The 19,749-nt window shown below is 42.6% G+C and overlaps 5 protein-coding genes across 9 annotated transcripts; 3 read left to right on the plus strand and 2 right to left on the minus strand.

Annotated features, from left to right (window-relative positions):
* Positions 1–102: 102 nt before the first annotated feature.
* LOC124350999 (eukaryotic translation initiation factor 2 subunit 1-like) lies at positions 103–1,802 on the plus strand. The gene is made up of 6 exons (XM_046801744.1): positions 103–237; positions 347–600; positions 664–892; positions 1,056–1,404; positions 1,467–1,548; positions 1,614–1,802. The coding sequence occupies exons 2-6, from the start codon at positions 363–365 to the stop codon at positions 1,715–1,717; spliced, it is 1,002 nt and encodes a 333-aa protein (XP_046657700.1). The 5' UTR covers positions 103–237; positions 347–362; the 3' UTR covers positions 1,718–1,802.
* Positions 887–3,797, minus strand: LOC124350997 (reticulon-4-interacting protein 1 homolog, mitochondrial-like). Its single transcript, XM_046801742.1, has 6 exons — positions 3,569–3,797; positions 2,881–3,498; positions 2,519–2,817; positions 2,076–2,445; positions 1,832–2,010; positions 887–1,013 (listed from the first exon to the last, which is right to left on the minus strand). The coding sequence occupies exons 1-6, from the start codon at positions 3,614–3,616 to the stop codon at positions 977–979; spliced, it is 1,551 nt and encodes a 516-aa protein (XP_046657698.1). The 5' UTR covers positions 3,617–3,797; the 3' UTR covers positions 887–976.
* An 815-nt stretch (positions 3,798–4,612) lies between these two features.
* LOC124349225 (protein lingerer-like) lies at positions 4,613–9,560 on the plus strand. 5 transcript variants are annotated; one of them, XM_046799659.1, is made up of 11 exons: positions 4,613–4,717; positions 5,286–5,547; positions 5,615–5,698; positions 5,762–5,869; positions 5,927–6,817; positions 6,885–7,482; positions 7,558–8,204; positions 8,273–8,761; positions 8,843–9,046; positions 9,150–9,293; positions 9,371–9,560. In XM_046799659.1, the coding sequence occupies exons 2-10, from the start codon at positions 5,371–5,373 to the stop codon at positions 9,249–9,251; spliced, it is 3,300 nt and encodes a 1,099-aa protein (XP_046655615.1). In that variant the 5' UTR covers positions 4,613–4,717; positions 5,286–5,370; the 3' UTR covers positions 9,252–9,293; positions 9,371–9,560. The 5 variants fall into 5 exon arrangements, with proteins under 5 accessions (XP_046655615.1, XP_046655620.1, XP_046655618.1 ...); XM_046799664.1 differs by having other exon boundaries at positions 9,452–9,560; XM_046799661.1 differs by lacking the exon at positions 4,613–4,717 and adding an exon at positions 4,724–4,810.
* Positions 9,561–9,950: 390 nt separating this feature from the next.
* On the minus strand, positions 9,951–14,943 carry LOC124349226 (integrator complex subunit 3-like). Its single transcript, XM_046799665.1, has 12 exons — positions 14,712–14,943; positions 14,215–14,382; positions 13,880–14,145; positions 13,167–13,816; positions 13,014–13,093; positions 12,569–12,944; positions 12,330–12,483; positions 12,108–12,257; positions 11,875–12,042; positions 11,495–11,793; positions 10,918–11,418; positions 9,951–10,817 (listed from the first exon to the last, which is right to left on the minus strand). The coding sequence occupies exons 1-12, from the start codon at positions 14,784–14,786 to the stop codon at positions 10,468–10,470; spliced, it is 3,237 nt and encodes a 1,078-aa protein (XP_046655621.1). The 5' UTR covers positions 14,787–14,943; the 3' UTR covers positions 9,951–10,467.
* A 1,252-nt stretch (positions 14,944–16,195) lies between these two features.
* On the plus strand, positions 16,196–18,919 carry LOC124348942 (asparagine--tRNA ligase, cytoplasmic-like). The gene is made up of 11 exons (XM_046799358.1): positions 16,196–16,355; positions 16,452–16,606; positions 16,713–16,974; positions 17,041–17,145; positions 17,216–17,412; positions 17,479–17,627; positions 17,697–17,825; positions 17,891–18,140; positions 18,204–18,335; positions 18,404–18,535; positions 18,613–18,919. Exons 1-11 carry the CDS (start codon positions 16,316–16,318, stop codon positions 18,742–18,744), a joined length of 1,683 nt encoding a protein of 560 aa, XP_046655314.1. The 5' UTR covers positions 16,196–16,315; the 3' UTR covers positions 18,745–18,919.
* Positions 18,920–19,749: the final 830 nt, after the last annotated feature.

Raw genomic sequence — 19,749 nt, forward strand, 5'->3', positions numbered from 1 at the left:
TAAACAAATTATGGATAGGGCTACTATTTATTTTTAAAACAAATCACGAAACACGGGAATGCGAATCACGTTATCGGATTGCGCACCATTTTGGCAACGCGGGACTTTCCACATGCTTTTACCGTAGTCTGCTTGTCCAGTGGATTTTCATTGCTGACGTAAGAAACGCTGCTGTCCCGGCATCACCTTATTTTTTGGATAATCCCTCACATTCATTCTTTCTTCTTAATACGTTAGGTAATTTAGGAATAGAAAAAAATTCTAGCTTAGAGAACATAATCTTTAACGTGGAGGAAAGCTGTAATTTCGCTATCTAAAATGTCGGTATTGTTCACTATCCACCTAGGCTGCCATCGTGAAAAATGCCCTTATTTTGTCGGTACTACGGTCAAAAATATCCAGAAGTGGATGATGTAGTGATGGTGAATGTGAGATCCATTGCTGAAATGGGAGCTTATGTGCACCTACTAGAGTACAACAATATTGAGGGCATGATCTTGCTCTCTGAGTTGTCCAGGAGGCGTATCCGTTCCATTAACAAGCTCATCAGAGTTGGTAAAACAGAACCAGTTGTAGTTATCAGGGTTGACAAGGAAAAAGGTTTGTTTAATTTACTGTTTGGGTTGTTTCTTTAAATAACCAATTTTCTTCATGTCACCACAGGTTATATTGATCTGTCAAAAAGACGTGTTAGCCCTGAGGATGTAGACAAATGCTTGGAGAAGTATTCCAAGGCCAAGGCAGTAAATTCAATTTTAAGACATGTTGCTGAACTCTTGAAATATCAGACTGATGAAGAGCTTGAGGAACTCTACAGAAAAACAGCTTGGCTTTTTGAGGAGAAATCCAAAAAGCAATCTTCTTCATATGATGTCTTCAAGCAAGCTGTCAAGTAAGTTTTTTTTATTCAACCCCAGTTAGTTTTGTTACATTACTACATTTCACAAATTTGGCACACCTTGTTCCTGTGCAGCTTCTATGCAAATCCCTCCATACGGTTCAATGGCCGGTTCCTAAAATTTCAAGAACATAATATTAGTTTATTTTGAATATAGTGATCCTTCTCTTCTTGACGAATGCGGCTTGGATGACAACACAAAGGAAGTGCTACTGGGAATTATTAGGCGGAAGCTGACTCAGCAAGCTGTGAAAATCCGAGCTGACATCGAGGTGGCCTGTTATGGCTACGAAGGAATTGGTGCCGTTAAGAAAGCTTTGAAAGCTGGAATTGCCTGCTCCACTGAAGAGATTCCTATAAAAATTAACTTGATTGCTCCACCACTTTACGTCATGACTACGCAGACGCCTGAACGTCAAGACGGACTCAAAGGACTAGAATTAGCCATAGAAAAAGTGAAAGAGATAATTGTTGCACTTGGTGGCGTTTTCAACATTCAAATGGCTGTAAGTTCATCTCTCGTCTACAGATCAACAACCTAAGTATAACGCAATTTCTATTTTAACAGCCCAAAGTTGTTACTGCTATGGATGAAGCTGAATTGGCTCGCCAGATGGAGAAGGCTGAGTTGGAGAATGCTGAAATCGCAGGTAAGGATGGAGTCGGATGTATAATTATGAAAAGAATCTATATAGCTGGGCACATTTATCAACAGGTGATGACGATCAATCTGACATGGAAGCTGAGGGAGCAGGAGCCAATGACGCTGGAAGCGGAGAGGAAGGTGGCGAAGAAGGCGAAGCGGAAGAAGAAGAATAAAGATATACCGCACTCTTATTTTTTACAGACGATGGAAATTACTGCGCTTGGCGCAACTCCGCTCCGATTACACAACTTGAGTGAAGATTCTTTTGTATATTTTTTTAGCAGTACCTAAATCGTATGATGATTTTCCCGATGTGGTCACCCTGGGCGGCGTATTGTCCGGCTTGTTCAGCTTGATCAATTTCAAACACGCGCTCAATAACTGGTTGAAGATGTCCTTTGTTGACTAGATTTGAGATTTCATCCAAAATTGAGGTGGATATTACGGTCGAACCACAAATGGAACTCTAAGAACAGGTGGAAGTTAGTCATTTAATGCTTGGAAGCTTTTCAGGAGCTGGGCTGGACTAACCTTGAGAAATACGAGTTTCATTCGAAGCCACATAGAGTAGAGTGATCCGTAAAACAGGCCATATTTGTCAGACGCAGGTGGGGAGGCGACGGTTGAAACTACCAAACCTCCTTCTCGACAGAGGACACGGCACGAGTCGTGCAAAATCGAGCCAACGGTATTGAGCACAAGGTCAAACTTAGGAAGAGACGACAGCAAAGAATCAAAATCCAAATCATGGCCATTATGAAGAATAAGTTCATCTACACCCAATTGCTGGGCGGTAATCATTGCCCGTGAACTGACAGTAGCAGTAACATGCCCACCCCAGGCTTTCAGCAACTGCACGGCGATACATCCTACCGGGTTGTCAACACTGTGTACTAAAACCCTGTTGCAAAGGTTGTTTTTAATAGCTTTTCTATGTTAATAGCTTTGGTGACACTTAAGGAAGTTGTTCATACCGTTTATCCCGTGTCGTAAGCTCGTTGAAGGAAGCCTGATGCACGAGTGCATTCCACACAATCGATGCCGAATACGGCAGTGAAGCGGCAGCTTCATAGGAGAGTTTTCTGGGCTTTTTAGCCACCCATTGGGCAGGTATTAAAGCGCATTCAGACGCAGTTCCACAAGCGTAATAAGGTACAGCGGCATACACCTCGTCTCCAACGTCCAAGTCCTGAACTTTTGAGCCTATCTCGACGACTCTTCCAGAACACTCCCTACCTAAAACAAATGGAAAGAGCAAATTCTTCCCATGTGTCTGAATAATAGTAGTAAATAATAAAATGGTGATAAAGAAATTGTAAAAAGGTTTGAAGTATACTTGATGATAATGATGATATTGGCTCCTAATCACTTTTCCGTATCCAAAGGTGATCTTGATGTCAATGGGATCAATGGAGGATGCTTTAACTTGGATCATGACATCTTCAGCCCCACAGCTATTTGGAGCTACCATGTCATCAATCATAGCAATTGACTCTGGAGCTCCAGCATATGAATTACAAACTAAAGCCCTCATGCGTGTAAGGGGCTTGACATTCTGTTTGATTTGTATCCCAATGATGAATCCAATAGCAATTCCAGACAAGAGAAAGTAAATATGGCTTTGATCAACTGCTGACAAATACTTCTGAATAATCTGAAAACTCAGCATGGATTGCAGATGATAGAGTTTTTGTTGGATATAATCTAAAACACTTTCGAAAAATTGACCCATTCCATTGTACTGAACAGCCAGAGACTGTTTCAAACTATTGATCCAAGAACGGCAATTCTCAAGAAACCAACTCCATTGCCAATTGGCCCAGGTATGGAACGGAATACCTGAATCGCTTGATCCCACTAAATTAGAGAAAGCTGAACTGCTTTGATTTGATACATAGTTTAAGGCATTTTTGGCTAACCGTGTGCTGTTTTCAATATAAGGCGAAATCGTATGCTGCGTTTAAAAAAGAATTCTTTTAATATTTATCTTCAACAACCAATTCAACAACAAGAGAAAATCTTACCTGCAAATAATCGAACCGCTCGCCTATTTGAAAGGTAAGCCTGTCCATTCTTACGCAAATTTCTTTTTGGCTTAATACGAAGAATCCACAATTGAAAAGGATAATTTAATTAACATTTTTCGTAAATCTTTTAAAATCAAAACAAACGAAGAAAAAAATAACGTGAAATAACGTGATACAAAACATATGATGGCTCTAAATATCGATCATTTGTTTTTTCTTGTAAATCGATAAGATTCCGATATGCAAATTTTTTTCCAATTTTAACACTAATAAATTAAAGTGAATGCACGTTTGCACGATTCGGAAAATACAATTGAATCTCAGGAATAAATATGGGTTGAGCTCACGAAAACGCTAGGTTTAAATTGCGCGCGTTTTATAGAGCGGATAGAACCCACTTGACATGTACATTTCTGTATTTAAAAAAAATTCTAAAAGATAAATATTATTTTTCCTTTCTTTATTCTCGAATTAAAAGTCAGAAAGGACGTTACCAATAAACAAGGACCTCCTAGTCCTAGGCATTACATGATATTTCCGGATATTTCGGTGCTAAAACTACTAGCGTTACGGCGGACGATAAATGCGCTACCTGTATTGGAAATCGAATAACTTATCCTTTCCCTTTTTTTCTCGGTATCTTTCTTTTCCACGAACATTTTCTTTGCATTTGGAGAATCTCATTGAAAGGAATACGATGTAAATTATATTGCTTGGGTTATGGGCTGGGGTGCTTAATTTACTCTTTATTGACGGAGAAAACGCTGGCTTAGCACAATCTCGAAGGCCAACAAATAAAGAAAGCTATAACAAATGTTTTAGTCTATTAAATTACAACCTATTTTCGTTTCCTATAGAATTCGTGTAAGTCGGTGCAATAGAGATACATCCGTGGGTGTTATCAGTCTCTCGGAAATAGACAGGTGGATCAATAAATGGATCAATATTTTAAGATATAGCAACTAGCAAGCAGCTAACTTGCGGTACATGCATGAAAATAGATGCAAGGGAGGGGAGTACGAAGTACGACGAGAGAGGAGGCCTATATCCGTAGATGGTTTCAAAAGCGAATTGGCAGCGTCGCACTCGCAGAGTTAACAAAAGTGTACGACGGCTTTTGTGATTCATCGTGTAGACTACTCGCAGGTACGGCCTCGATTTTAACTTTGGAATTTGTTTAAAAACATTTTGTGAATTAACACTTCGGTTGTGATTTGTCGTAGTGGAAAGGGAAATAAGGTTGTTAGATGAGCATTTATAGTTTTCGGTCCAACAGTAAATATATCTCGTGTCTTGCATCCAACGAGGGTTTCACAAGGGGCTTATGGAAACGGGCGCGGGCGATGATTGTTGCCGGCGTCCCCCCCTTCTTTTTCTTTGAGCAAAGATGGCGTCTCTGAGCCACATGGCCTATCCTTTGTATTGTTCTTGATGTCGAAACTGCGATTTCAGAACATTGCTCAACGTCTTGCTGAAGCCTTTTAATTGCAATCCATTTTAATTTTCATTGTGCTTTTTATTATTTGGTGAGGAATTCGGGTATTCACACCATCAATTACAACGTTTATAACTCACGTCGTAGTTGATTCTGAATGATTTGTGTCGTTGAATTATTTGAAGTGTAGAACATTTTCGTAACTGGGTAGTAGATAGGTTCATCAGTTGTGTGGTTTATTGATGTTACCTGTAATTTAATGTAATTTTGTCTTTGCAGAATTTCTGTACATAGTTGTGTGTACATACAAATCGGTAATTGGTTTGGGGCACAACAGTACTAAACCAGTGGCAATCTTGTACGAATGAGAATGAGTTCAACAGCTAAGAAAGGGGATAAAGGCAAGTCCTCCACCAATGCTTCTCAGACTTTATCCAAGGACACAGCATCCCATTCTTCCTCAAAGATGGCAAATTCCAAAACTGGAGAGTCAAAAAATGATTCCAGCAAAGCAGTTGATCAAATCAATCCTAAGCTTCTGGTAAGTTCGATGCCTACAGTTTTCATTTAAAATCTGTAACTGGTGCAAATTTTTTTTAAATGTTTAGCCTACTGCTGAGCAACTTCGTATTGCTCAGATGATCAGTGACAGCAGAAAGGATGATCCAGAACTTCCAGAAAAAGTCAACAAGGTGTGCAGTTACATTGAAGAATGTATTTTGTATTTTCTAACTCAGTTCTTTGTGTATTTTTAGCTGGTGGAGTTGACCAACTGCAGTCCTGATGCAGCAATCATTGCTCTCCATGATTCAAATAATGATTTGGAACATGCCATTGCAGTCCTCCTTGATGGAGAAACTGAGGTAGTTACTTTTGTGAAAAATAAATTAGTGAATATGTACCAATTTGATCAATTTTAGGGTGACTGGGAAGTGTCAGGGAAGAAGAAGAAACCCAAGCAGTCAGCTCAGCAACCAGTAGGTGGTGATGGAACGGAGGGTGGCAGTGGAACAGGAGCCGGACGTGGAAGGGATCGCGAGAGGGACAGGCCAAGAAGCAGTCGTGGTGGCCCACCTAGGCTGCGAGGACGCGGCCGTGGTCGAGATAACAAGGAAAATGTGGAAGAAGGTGATGGGGAATTTGGCGGATCTCGTGGAAGAGGATCTCGTAGCGGCCCACGTATGTCAAATGGACCTGGAAGAGAAGGATCTAGTGGTCGAGGTAGTGGTGGTGGTGGTCGAGGTGGTCGAGGAGGTTTCCGCCGAGGACAACGTGGCCCTGCCCCAGTCGCTGATACATGGGAGGAAGGTGCCGAGTACTCAGCCATGACAAACGTTGAGCCTTGGGGAGTCGACTTTCCATCGGCAGAAGATTGGGATAACGAAGAATACATCGGTTCATTGGTTGAAACAAAGGTGTTTACACCGTCCCAATCGGCTGCAGCAAATGTTCCAGCACCAACACCCGTTATTCCCGAACCTACGCCGCTGACGAACGGTTCAACATCAATTTCTAACGGCGGCGGTAGCAGCAGCAGTAGCCATGTCGAACCTGTTGTTCCTGTTCCTGCTCCTCCACCTCAGGTTCAATATTCCACCATCAACAACAGCGCGCAACAAGGCATCGACTTGAATGCACTGCTCCAAAAGACGTCTGGCGTCACAGTGGCTGGATCGTCGATGCAGCAACAATTCCTACAATATAGCCAAGCAACTGATGCACTAAAAGCTGCTATGGGTGTTGGCGGAGTTCCTTCATCCAACATGAAATCCGCGAAGCCTTTGCGAGCTAAAATCCCTCCACCTTCTAAAGTATGTTTAATTCCCATTAAGTAAATTTGTAATTGAACTAACGGCTGCTTTATTGTTCCTTGTGCAGATTCCTCTCTCTGCAGTTGAAATGCCGGACGATCCAATTGTTTCCGGACTGGATGTGAAATTTGGAACCCTTGATTTTGGTATCGAACCTTCCGGTTTCGATATGAACATCGACGTTTCGATGATTCCTTCATCCACAGCGAACATGAATATGTCGAAGCAGCCAGATCATCATCAGCAACAACAACAACAGCAGCAGCAGCAACATCATCATCATCAACAGCAGCAGCAACAACAACATCAACAGCAGCAGCAACAACATCAACAGCAGCAACAACAACAGCAGCAGCAATCGAAACATGGACTTATGTCGAAGATGGAACAGCAGTACGCCAGTAATGCTTCTGCTCCACAGCCGCCTGCACCTTCAACATTGCCCAAACCCGATTCTTCTCTAGGTGGTTTTTCCGCGTCGTCAGCATCGGCTTCTCAACAATCGATGGCGACGACATCCACTCAAGTAAAATCGACCAATAGTCCAGCGTCGTATCCATACGGCACGTCTTACGCGCCTCCCGGCGTGAATAGTGCTTCTACTCAGGCAACGACTACGGGTGTCTCTCAGCCGGCTGGTGCTTATCCCTCCAGCAGTCAGACAAGTATGTGCCTACCTGAAAATGAATTCCTGTATTTGCTTGGCCAACATTATTTTAATCCGCATATCTACTTTCAAGGCGGTGTGTACAGTAACAATTCATCCAACTCGGGATATCAAGGTGCTAGCAGTCAAACCGCTTACGGTTCTTATGCCCAGCAACAGCCACAACAGCAACCTCAGCAACAACAGCAGCAGCAACAACAACAACAATCTAGTTACCAGACGTACAACAACAAATTGAGCGCTGCCAGTAGCTTGAATGATGCATCGAGCTCCGTCTCTTCGCTAAGAGGAGACATGCCCAGTGCTACGGCTGCGTCGGCTTCTTCTAGGCAACCCAGCGCTGTAACGTCTGCAGCTACTGCGGCAAACAAGCAATCGGGCACGACGCTTGCTGCTAGTGGTTCGGGACTTCCCAACATGCCTCCTGGTGTGCCAATGCTTGGTCCTGGCAGTTTCATCATGGGCCAGGCTCCCGGTCTGCCCTATTATGCCGCCGCCGCTGCTGCTGGTATCCAGCATCAACAAGTGTACAGTCTTGAAGACATGCAGTATCGGTATCCCCACCTAGCTGCTGGGTACTATGATATGGGCTATCAATCGCCTACCAGTTTGGGCGGAGGACGCGATGGAACTCTTGCTTCGTTGGCTTATGCCACTGGAACCGACGCTAAGTTCTCGCGCAATGAAAATAACTCTCCAGTTCCTACCTCGCTATCTCAGGTTAGTTGTTAGTAGTGTATAAATTTTTTTATGAACTTTGATACTTATTCCCATCTTGGTATGAACAGAATGCTGCTCAAAGTCATGGCGGAGCGTTTATTACACCGGCCGCCGCAGCTGCAACTCCACTTACTCCGGCCTATGCTTATTACTACAGTGGTGGCGTAATGCCTGGTGGTTACCAGTTCAGTGCTCCTGCCTTGTATCCGGTTTCAGCTGCCACATCGGGTCACGCTGCTAGCAACGCAGCTCAATATGGCAAAGGTGGTTTAAGCGGCAGTGGTACTGGTGGTGCCCAGTCTGGTCAAACGTCTGGGGGAGCCACTGCTGGGGGTCCGTCAAACGCTACTGCATCTGGATACGCTAGCTATGGTTCGACTTATGACGATTTTTCCAAGGCAGTGTACAATTCAGTAGGCGTTGGTAGCGCTGCTGGACAAGCGGGGAAGATTGGCGGAGTCGGTGCTTCGACTGGCCCCTCCGTAGGTGCCACTGGATCTGCCGATTTGGGACCTAACGTTTACGGCAAGACCCACAATCAACTCGGCAAGATAAATGTAAGTTGAAGATTGATTTGCTTTTTTCGCTTGCAACTCATGACATTGACCTCTCGCTTCTTTCTCCTTTTTTTTTGCCAGACGTACGATAAAACGGGGGGATTCCATACGGGTACTCCGCCTCCTTATGGTATGGCCGGAAATGCTAGTGCAGCTCCCTTGGGAGTAGGCGTGAGTGTGGGTGTTGGAGGTCCATCTCCGTATGGAGCCCAGCATATGTTCATCCCAACCCTTGCGCCTCATCAATCTCAGCATTCGCACATGATGCATCAGCAACTCCATCAGGTAGTTATTCTCCTGTCCGTTTCGCTCACGTTCCCTTTATACCGCATATGGAGTGTTGTGAATATAAGTGGGCTTACTTTTCTTTTTTTGATTCTTTTTGAAGGACTCAACCAGTGGACCCGGACAGCGTTCTCAAAGCGGCGGCCAACAGAACAAACAAGGATCGAAACCGAGCTACGGAGGATCATATTGGGGCTCGAACTAAAACGCATTTTAAAACCGAGAGAAAATCATGGGAGAAAACAAAGTATTATCGACTCTCTAAATGCTTAAGTTTCATGTCGAGATTACAGACTCCCTTCTCTTCTGTCCTTTTTCTTCAAGGGTTACGATTGCACCAGTTGATTTGGGATGAATTTGAGCCCACTTGGAGGAATACTTTTTTATGTTTTTTTTTTGTTTTAGGTTAGTGAACCAATTTGATGTCGTTTTCTTCCTTTCCCTCCGCTCGTAAAGTAAATATCGTGCGAAATCCCCACGAAGGAGAAAAAAATAAAAAATGTTCTTTTCCAAATCGAAATCTATTTCTTTTCTTAAGAATTCTTTTTTTAAGACTGACGTTTATTTCTTGATTCACTTGGAAGGAGCTACTCTTTACGGTGTCCTTCTTGATCATCTTTTCCCGTCGTCTCCAATTTTTCTACTCGACAACTGTAGAGCCTGGAAACGTCTTGTCCTCATTTATGTTCCATGTAAGATGGCGGTATATTCAAACTAAAAGATTTTCGATTTCGCTGCTCTCTCATGTTGTGTAATTCCCTAATATCACACAAATAAAGAGCCAGGTGGCCACAATCCGTCTGATGGAAATTGTTTCAACGAGGTGTGGTCAGTGAGTGGTGGACGTATTTGCAGCTCTCTGACACTATTTCTTTCAAAGCATCTTTAAGTGAGAAGAAGCATACAATTTTCATTTGATTTTTATTGTTCCTCTTCAACACTTGTATGAGCTCAGGAAGAAAAACGAGGGGAAACGGTGCGAGAAATCTTTTTACACGGGGGTTATCCCACTTTTTCGAAATAGAATGAGAAACAGATGTATTTACAATTTTGAATGGTCACACCATGGACTGTGCCCATTTTTTTTGCTGTACACTCAATCAGGACGACATTGCTGAAAAAAGAAAAAAAAAGAACGAATATCAAGAGCCACGACTCGGTCAAAGAGGTTGAGAAAGAACAGCCCAAGACTCGGAACGATCACCCAATGGAATAACAAGCCTCCTGGTATGGCAGTCGTCGAACGGATCATTCAAAGTCATGGCAGGTCTATGATGAGTGATGTTTGTTTTAAATAAAAAGTCGAATGATTCGAACTTCATTCACAGACTCGGTCACAGGCCAGTCGATCACACAATTTTGTGCCACTGTTATAGTTTGTAATGTTTTTATTTTGTTGTTGTTTTACTCCATCTCTACTCTCAGTCGGAGTCCGACCCGACCGTGGCTTTCCTTCTCTTCTTGGCCGTCCGCTGCTTAATGATGATCTCTTCTTCGCTGCTCTCGTCTTCGCTCTCCTCCTTGTTCGATTGCTTGCTGTTGCGGTTCGAATTATTGGTCGTCACTCGATTGCCAGTTCGTTTATTTCCTCGTCCGGCGGGTCGCCGACTACCACTACTCACTTCCGGCTCGTCGTTTGTGTCCAGCAGCGAGAAAAGGTCACTGAACTTTTTCTTTTGCGAGTCGTTACATACTTGTTGCACCTGTTGTAGCGCCTGCTGCATGCTCTCGTGAGCAAAGACTTTGATCTCTGCCGGCTGCTGTTTGCCATCTAAGTAAAGAGAAAGCAAGTGTCAGTACCACCAACCAACATAAATTCAAATCAATTCAGCGTGCTGTGTTTTACGAAATTCAGGAAAAAAGAAACTTACTTTTCGTCAGCAAATTGGCCGTCAGGCATGTTCTCAGTATTTCCATGTGCGTCATCATCAATTCAATAGAAGAATCAATGCCAGAACCAGGGGTTGGTGTAACTTTGAAACCAGTTGCAGCAGAAAGCGAGTTCATCGTTGTCCTCTTCCGCTTTCCCGGCGAATTGCTCGACGAAAGACCCCCGGGAAGTGAATTCATGTTGAGCGCCGAGTTGAACTGATTGGCCAATATCTGTGCCAGTAGTGTTGACGATTCCATCGACCAATGAGATAGCAACGCAGAGATGAAGCTCTCGATTGGACAACTCAGCAGTGCCTTCATAAGGTCGTTATTGGGGCGCTCGTGTTTGATCATCGCCATGAGCGCTGTGAGTGCTTCGCAATGCTGGTCTTCCTTAAGCTTGGGAAGCAGAGAGAGTAACATTGATAGAGGTATGCTGTGGGCCGCCACCAGCTGCCATAAGGCCATCTGTTCAAATGTCTCCCACTCAAGGCTAGATACTGTTGATAACAAATACATCCATTTTAAGCAAGACTGTAAACCGTTTCAAATGGAATTCGCTGATTTTCGACTTACCCAGCAACTCGATGACGGAAGGATCTTTATCAAAAAGAACCAGGGCACCAAGTAAGCACTGAACCACGAGTTGGTAGAGCTGCGTCCCGTCAATGTTTGATACGTATAGATGTAAAAGCTCACTATTGTTGCGACTCTCGTCTGGGAACTTTTGAAACACGTCCACTGCCATGTAGCAGAGTAGATTGACGTCATCATCAGCACAGATCTTCAAATCTTCCAGCAAACAATGAGCTACTTCCATATCCCGAGCTTGGCAGACTTCTCGATAGGAAGCAAACTTGGATTCGCTGGCTTTACTGTAAATTCGCAATGATAAAAAGCATTACAAATACAGCACTGGAACATCCGTTGAAGAAAACAAAACCAATTGTTTTTACCTTGCTCGTAAAAAGTATAAGAGAAAATAACCCGTCTTAGGCTGGAGCTTGTACAACTCCACTAGCAACTCCGTTATTGGAGACCGACTCTTTGAATCATCATCAACCATCTCTGCGAAGCAACGGAGTAGGACGAACATGGGGCGTGATATGCTTTCTTCCATGGCTCTACAAAACACGTACAATTAATAACAGTATTATGGAATAAATTGTGAAAAATAAGCCAAACTCACTCTGAGTTGATCTGAGACCCTGTGAGTAACGGCGTTGTACTCAGGTCATGCAGGAATATGGCATGCAGACATTGAACCAACATTTGAGCTTGGTCGCTTTCAAGAGGATCTTGAGAAATCGACTGGACCAGATTCTCCACAGCAGAGCAACTGCAAATGTTTGAGTAAAAGTGATGAATAAAGCTTGAAATTTCTTGGCATAAGCGTTAGCAAAGTGATTACCGTGCTTCAATATCCGATTCAGAGACGAGCATTTCAACGTAGACCCGTACATCCCCGTCGAGTTGGGCCACAGTGTTGGAAATTTCAAGTAATTGAGGAGGAATTGTTCGCACAGAATTGGTGGTCATCTTGCCTCTCATCTTTATCTTGGTGGCTAAACAGGTATGCAAAGAAACCATTAGAACAGTAATAGGAAGGGGAAAAAAAATATGTTGCCATAGTGAAAACATGACACTTACCAATAGGAATGTCATCCTGGTCCTCTTCCTCGCTGAAGACTGGTTCGTCACTGAGATGCGTATCGGAAGCCGGAATGAGGGAAGGAGGAGCCAGTACAGATTCACTACTGCTACTGACAATCATACTGTCGCCGTCCAACTCTTTAAAATCCTCCGTTTTAACCCCGTCAGCTGTTGGCGGACTGCTGTTCTGCGTTGCTCGGCAGAACTCGGGAAACGATTCTTGAATGAGTAGCTGGAGTTCCTTGTCCAGCTTTGGGTTGTTCATAAGTGGGGAGAGAGAGGGTAACACTCGTTTTTCCAATATCTGGCGCAGCGACGTCAGAATACCCAACCGGACTTGATTAGCCATTGGCGGGTAGAAATTTGGAATTATCTAAAGAAGAATGGTTTCAATTTTGAGTATTGTTCAACAAACGAATTTCGTACTTTCAAGTAAACTTACCCTACAAAGAAAATCCAGCAATGTGGCAGTAATAGCAGGGTGAGGCCTCATCGAATGGTACATGACTAATATGGCGGGCTCTGTAAATTACAAAGAGGGATTGTTAAAATAAGACATTTCGGTGTTTTCAAGAAAAGCTTTTGTGGTGTTTACCTATATTCATAATGTTATCACGTTCACCATCGTAAAACAGCCAATCGTAAAACAAAGCCATTTTGGCGTGGGCTGCAGCAACCGGGTGTGTGCAAGTGGTGAGGAGCCAACCGAGGACGGCCCATCGGGGTATTATTTCCGAACAGAGGACTTCGTTGGACGGGTGAATAACTCCCACGATGAACCGAATTAGATCGCATCGAAGTGATTGCGACTCGGGTGTCGACAGGTACTGGCGTTGAAACCAATCCTGGTAGCGTTTCTGATTACCAAAGCGAACAGATGACGTCAAAAAGATTATCTTTTTCTCCATGTCGGGAGTGAGGCGGAGATATAGGAAACGACGCGACGTTCGAATCTGCATAAGCTGAGACAGACCAGTAAAAGTTGGTAAAAGGGCTTTAGGGTTGTGCAGAATGTCCCTCCATAATAGCTCAAACTCGGGGACGCGGGCAACATGCTGAAGAAGTCGGACCAAGTCTCTTCCAATGGCCATACAATCACTAAATTTTTCTCTCAATAAGGAGATGCAAAAGTTTATTTCCTTTTGCCGGATGAATGCATGGGTTGGGTTAATATGATCTTCAATCAATCTGAGGTAAGTGTAGACCACAGAGGCAATGAGAAATGGAAACTTGTCAAGCCATACTCTGAAATGAATAAACACAATCAGTAAATATATTTTGAAAATGTTTGGTAACAAAACCTTTTACCTCTGGTCAATCAATAACTCCATCAAAGTGTCAGCAAGCCAAATGTTTTTTGCTGCCACATCACCACCTGCAATCTGCCTCATTAGATTCCAGATCACCATGTCAGTCCCAGTGACATTCGCCCTTACTAGCTCCTTGATGAGCCAAATTAATTGACTGCGTACTGAATCCAGTAGTCTGGGAAACCTTTCAACCACTAGTTGAGTCAAATGAGTCAAAACAAGGGCTAAACCATCCCTTGAGACAAATGACAGGTCACGGTAGCTCTGTTAAAAAAAGGTGATTGGTTTTGTTTTGTGTACTTACATTTTATAGAGACTGATTAATAAACTTACCCTTGCAGCATTTTGTTGGTCAGTGAGAATCACATAAACTAGACCAACACACACATCTTCATGAGTTTTGGCATCCTTGCACACAGCACTAGTGAGAGCATCATGAGCTTCTTTCTCTGATAAATCATTTATCAGATTTTGCACAACTCCATATGTACGATCGCATTTCTAGAAAAGAGAAAAACAAAATGGGTTAGTAAAAAAAACCTGGACAAGATAACACAAGACCTTAAGGCCAAATTAAATAGTACCAATCATACAGGGAAAACAGCGCTACAAGACTATGATACTAAGAAAGGTTTTACTGGAGTTAAATTAAATAAGGCGATTGTTTTCCGCTGCATCTAAACATGATTCAAATTCAGCGGTTTCGTGACAACAGCGCCATCTAGCGGCAGATCAATAAAGCTATGCATGTTTCCGCCCAAGATGGCGGCCACCTAAGTTGGACCAACAAGAGGAGGCGACAAGACGACGTCAATTGAATTAATTTTTACCTCATCCCAATCATCTCGGCCTTCGACAGAAGTTATGTTGAAGATTCTCGATGCACTGGACCGAACCTGGTCCATCACTATGGGGTACCCGACAACGGGGCAAAAAAATAAGCGAAATCAGTCTGGAGCCCCCCTTGTGTACTCGTCCACGGCCATAGGCATTATGCGAGTTCTCTCGGCTTACAAGAGAGTAGGCGACTTTGTCGGTTGGGGGAAAAGAAAAAAGTAGAAACGAGCAGAGAGAGAAGAGGGTGGGCTATAGGGGTTGGGAAGAGCGCTCGTCGTCTCAAGCTCCGCCCCTTCAATGGCTGCTGCGCCAGTGGTGGGTCTGCGACGGCTCCGAGAACGAACCTACACGGTTGAATACTTATATTAAGGCCCACTTCGCCACTTCAATAGAGACATCTATAACAAATTATAAAGAAAATTACTATATTTTGATTGTCTTAATTACATATTACGTTTTAGATGTGTTATCTGTTATCTTTGATTGTGGTAGTAATTTACAAATGACTCTTTTGAGCAATTGAACGAAAGAGAACAGAATGTGTCTGTCCGTTCGTAAATTGGTGGCGCTCGTTGACACACTCTTATTAAAGCAAGCCGATGAAAAGACTTTCTTTGCTTGTTTCAAATATCTTGGTGAAAGAAGACTAAATGCTCTTTCTTCAACAGCAGAGTAAAAGGCACAAAAGTTAAGAAGTAGGCAGGTAGTACTTGCTGATAGTGGCACGGCTGCACCGTAATAAAAAAAGTGCACGAAAAGAGGAAACTCGCCGAGAGAACTTATGACAAAAAGAAAACGAAAACCAGATCGCATGAATTTGTAAATGACCCTAAGGCTACCATGATGTGTATGTTGTTGTTTTTTACGCTAGATTGCATATTTGCAATTTCTGATTAAAGAATTCGTCAATTATTCCAGAGCTTAGTATTTGTTAATCCAAGTGGTTGAAAAAACCAAGCTCTTTATACGGTCGTTAGCTTAATGGATTTTTTAAGACAAAGGCAGGAAAAGACTGTCATTAGTTTCGAACTGATAAAAATAAAATAATTATATTTTTTTTCGTTGAAAATATGTGTTGACAGTAGCACAGAGGGCCGGATCTAAGCGCTATTGCTTTCACTCAGTGTGAGCATTAGATCTATTAAGGTCGCAGTTGAACCGAGTGAGTAGGTTTGTTAACTCGGACATACCTATTTACTGAAAGGTAAGTAACCACATGTATACCAATGACGTGCCACGTAGTGTATTTCTGGACCAATAGAGAGCACGGCTGAGGGTGCATTTGAGCAGATAGTTTATCATATCTTATTTTTCAATCTAAGAAAATAATATTAAAAAAATACACAAAGAAACTTACCACTAGGATTTATGAAATATTATTCAACATTAAAATGATACGCTTGGAATTTATTACCCCTTAATTGCAAATCATTGCGCCACATTTCATCAGCACTTTTAGAGCAACTTTATAAATACAGGGACTACATACTCCATGTCGTCAGTTTTCCCTTCCTCTTGTCCCGGTCGCACGTTTTTACCAATTCCTATTTAATAAACCCTTTTGAGTTAAACTGCCAATATTCATACTACTACAAGCATGGCTGAAGTTGTCGAAGATATGAAGGGACTTGCTATCGGTACGATAACGTCTAAGAGTGCATGGCGTTCATTTAAAGACTGACAGCTAGTCGTTGTTGATTCTTCAACTTCTTCATCGTACATTTTTGGCGTAGGTCCTGGAGAAACTTATACTTCCGAGAAGCACGGCAGTGACGAAAATGGTGAGGGCACACAGGAAAAACCCTATAAAACGGTCCTTGAAGCTTTACGCCGTGCTGGACAAGAACCTTTCCCGGCAATTTTTGTTGATGGCAAAACAGAAGATAAGGTATGCATGAATAATGTTACTTGATGGAAATAGATTTTGTTTACTTTCGTAAAAGTTTAAATGGTGATGTATGAACTTAATATTTAATAATCACATGTTTTGACAGAAATACGAGCCAGCATCTGCATCATCTATGAAGAAGATGATTAAGGTGTTCAAGATAGAGCAAAAGAAAACCAATGAAAAGGCAAAGAAGGAGGCTGAAGATGCAGAGAAAAGAGGAAAGAACTTGGAAGAGGCAAAGAAGATTGTAATTAAAGAAGATGCCTCTTTACCACCTGCCCAGTTGGCAAAGATTTCAAAATTGGAGCCGTTTAGAGGGCAACGCGTCAAAGTATTTGGCTGGGTCCACAGGCTACGACGCCAGGGTATTCATTGTCTTAAAATAATTTTTTAGTTATTAATCTGATCGCTTATTACAATTTTCTATACAGGAAAAGCTTTGATGTTTATTACACTGCGAGACGGAACTGGACTCCTGCAATGCGTTCTTTCGGATCAGCTCTGCCAGACCTACGATGCGGTTACTCTAAGCACTGGTACACGGCTTTGTTGGTAAATGCAATACCTAGTGCATGTTAATCTATACGTATGTGATGTTGTGAACAGAGTCGTCCGTGCAGCTATTCGGCACATTGAAACTCGTGCCGGAGGGTAAAAGCGCTCCGGGAGGTCATGAGTTGAATGTTGACTACTGGAAGCTTATAGGATCGGCACCCCCTGGAGGAGCTGAAGCTTTACTAAACGAAGATGCCCATCCGGATGTTCAGCTCGATCAGAGACATATGATGATTCGCGGTGAAAATGTAACCGCACTTTTTATACCATGAAAAATGCTATTAAATAATATTGCAACATTACTTTATTTTTAGACTTCTAAAGTGTTAAGGCTTCGTTCTGTAATTACGCAAGCCTTTAGAGACCACTACAGTTCCCGCGGCTACAACGAAGTAGCTCCGCCCACGTTTGTGCAAACTCAAGTTGAAGGTGGCTCCACTTTGTTCGAGTTAAACTATTTTGGGTATGAAAGAATCAACACTTTATGTGCTATTCCTGCATTGTTCATTCTCATTGTCTTGCATTTCATTAGTGAGAAGGCGTACTTGACCCAGAGTTCTCAGCTGTACTTGGAGACGGCAATTCCAGCTTTAGGAGATGTTTACTGCATCGCCCAGTCTTATCGTGCGGAGCAGAGTCGGACACGTCGTCATCTTTCAGAGTAAAAAATTGTGTTTAATCCACACAGCAAGGTCAAATATTAAAATATTTTTATCACTTTTTTAGGTATTCACATGTTGAAGCTGAATGTCCCTTTATCTCATTTGACGACCTCCTTGATCGACTTGAAGACTTGGTTGTTGACGTCAGTGAGCGCGTCATGGCATCGCCGTATGCCAACCTCGTTCTCGAGTTGAATCCCACATTCGTCGTTCCTAAGAAACCTTTCCGACGCATGAACTACTCGGAAGCTATTGTGTACTTGAAAGAAAATGGCATCACCAAGGAAGACGGCTCCTTTTACGAATTTGGAGAGGTATAACAAGTTATTTCTAGACCATAATTTAGCCATGAGAAATTATTGCGAATTTGTTATTAGGATATTCCTGAAATGCCTGAGCGCAAAATGACGGATAAAATCAACGAGCCAATTATGCTCTGTCGTTTCCCTGCTGGGATAAAAGCTTTTTACATGAAACGTTGCCCTGAAGATCGCCAACTTACTGAATCGGTATGGCCTAATTTTTTTAAAATTCCCATCTGAATTAGGGATTTGAAATGAAAATTGTTTATTTTTAGGTGGATCTGCTAATGCCAGGAGTGGGTGAAATTATCGGCGGCTCCATGCGTACCGACGACCACGATGAGCTAGTCGAAGCCTTCAAAGCGGCTGATATTGATCCTACTCCATACTACTGGTACATTGATCAGGTATGTTGACGTTTATTTATATCTTGTAACCCAAGAATGTTTACATTTAATGACTCATTTTTATTTATTTATTATAGCGGAGATTTGGAACATGCCCCCACGGTGGATACGGTCTGGGCTTGGAGCGTTTTCTCTGTTGGATGCTGAACCGTTACCACATCCGCGAAGTCTGCTTGTATCCTCGTTTCTTGGAGCGCTGCAAGCCATAAAGTAATGTTCATCACGCTCTGATAAAAGGAGTTGGGGAGAGGGGACATCAACCCAGGCATAAGCTGAATATAAACAATGAGTAAGAAACGACTCATTCTTTATAAATGATCAGAAATGGGGGGAATACATTATTTGGATTTGTTGGTGCGGGAAATACACACTCGTTCAGCAGAAGCAGCCGCACGACTCTTCAGCTTTATGTCTTAAGGGAGTGATGGCGAGACATTGTTGGATTGCTCGGGTGAGTTGTTGTCTTTAGGAGACGGTTCCGCGCGGTCTTTTGATCTCTTGGCTTTCCTTTCCATCCCTTCACAAACACTTTTTCGCTTCCCCGAACTGTAACAAGCAATTTATTGTAGTTATTCTCCTAGTTAAGACTTTTAATTAACGAAATTTAATTTACCTTGTTCTTGAACTGACGTCTCTGCCGCTTGTTAGATCGATGCCACACTCGACGGATACGTTTTGCTCCTCGGTTGCATTTCGCATTTGAACTAGCCCTTTTAACAGTCCGCTAAAAAATCCTGGTGGGGTCAAGTGCGGATAGTAAAAATAAAGCGGTGTTGCTAAGAGTAGACTTTGCACGAAGCGGACATCAGTCATCGAAGACGGTATGGCAGTAGGTGCTTCACCTCGTCTGACTAATTTTTTCGTCGAATTCTCCATCTTTTCAAAAATTGGAACTGGTTGGAAACTTTGTTGAAATGGATGATGTCTCATAGGCAACACCAACTTTCAACTGAGCTCAAATTGAGTCCGTTCTATAGAGCATATGTCCCTGATGTAGAGCGCGCGCAATCTCTTCTGATAGATCCTTCGTCACTCACTACCAGCCTTGTTCTCCCCTTTCTTTTGTGGGGCGCAATTAATTGTTCAACTAGGGAGTCGTATAGAATACGGATCTTGAGAAGGAACACGGGTTTGTAACGTAAAGATCCCTTGCTTATATCACAATGCTATATTTTCAGTATATTTTTAGTTAAATTTAATGTCTTTTTCTTAGG

Source organism: Daphnia pulicaria, chromosome 7 (assembly GCF_021234035.1).
Source record: "Daphnia pulicaria isolate SC F1-1A chromosome 7, SC_F0-13Bv2, whole genome shotgun sequence".
NCBI lineage: Eukaryota > Metazoa > Arthropoda > Branchiopoda > Diplostraca > Daphniidae > Daphnia > Daphnia pulicaria.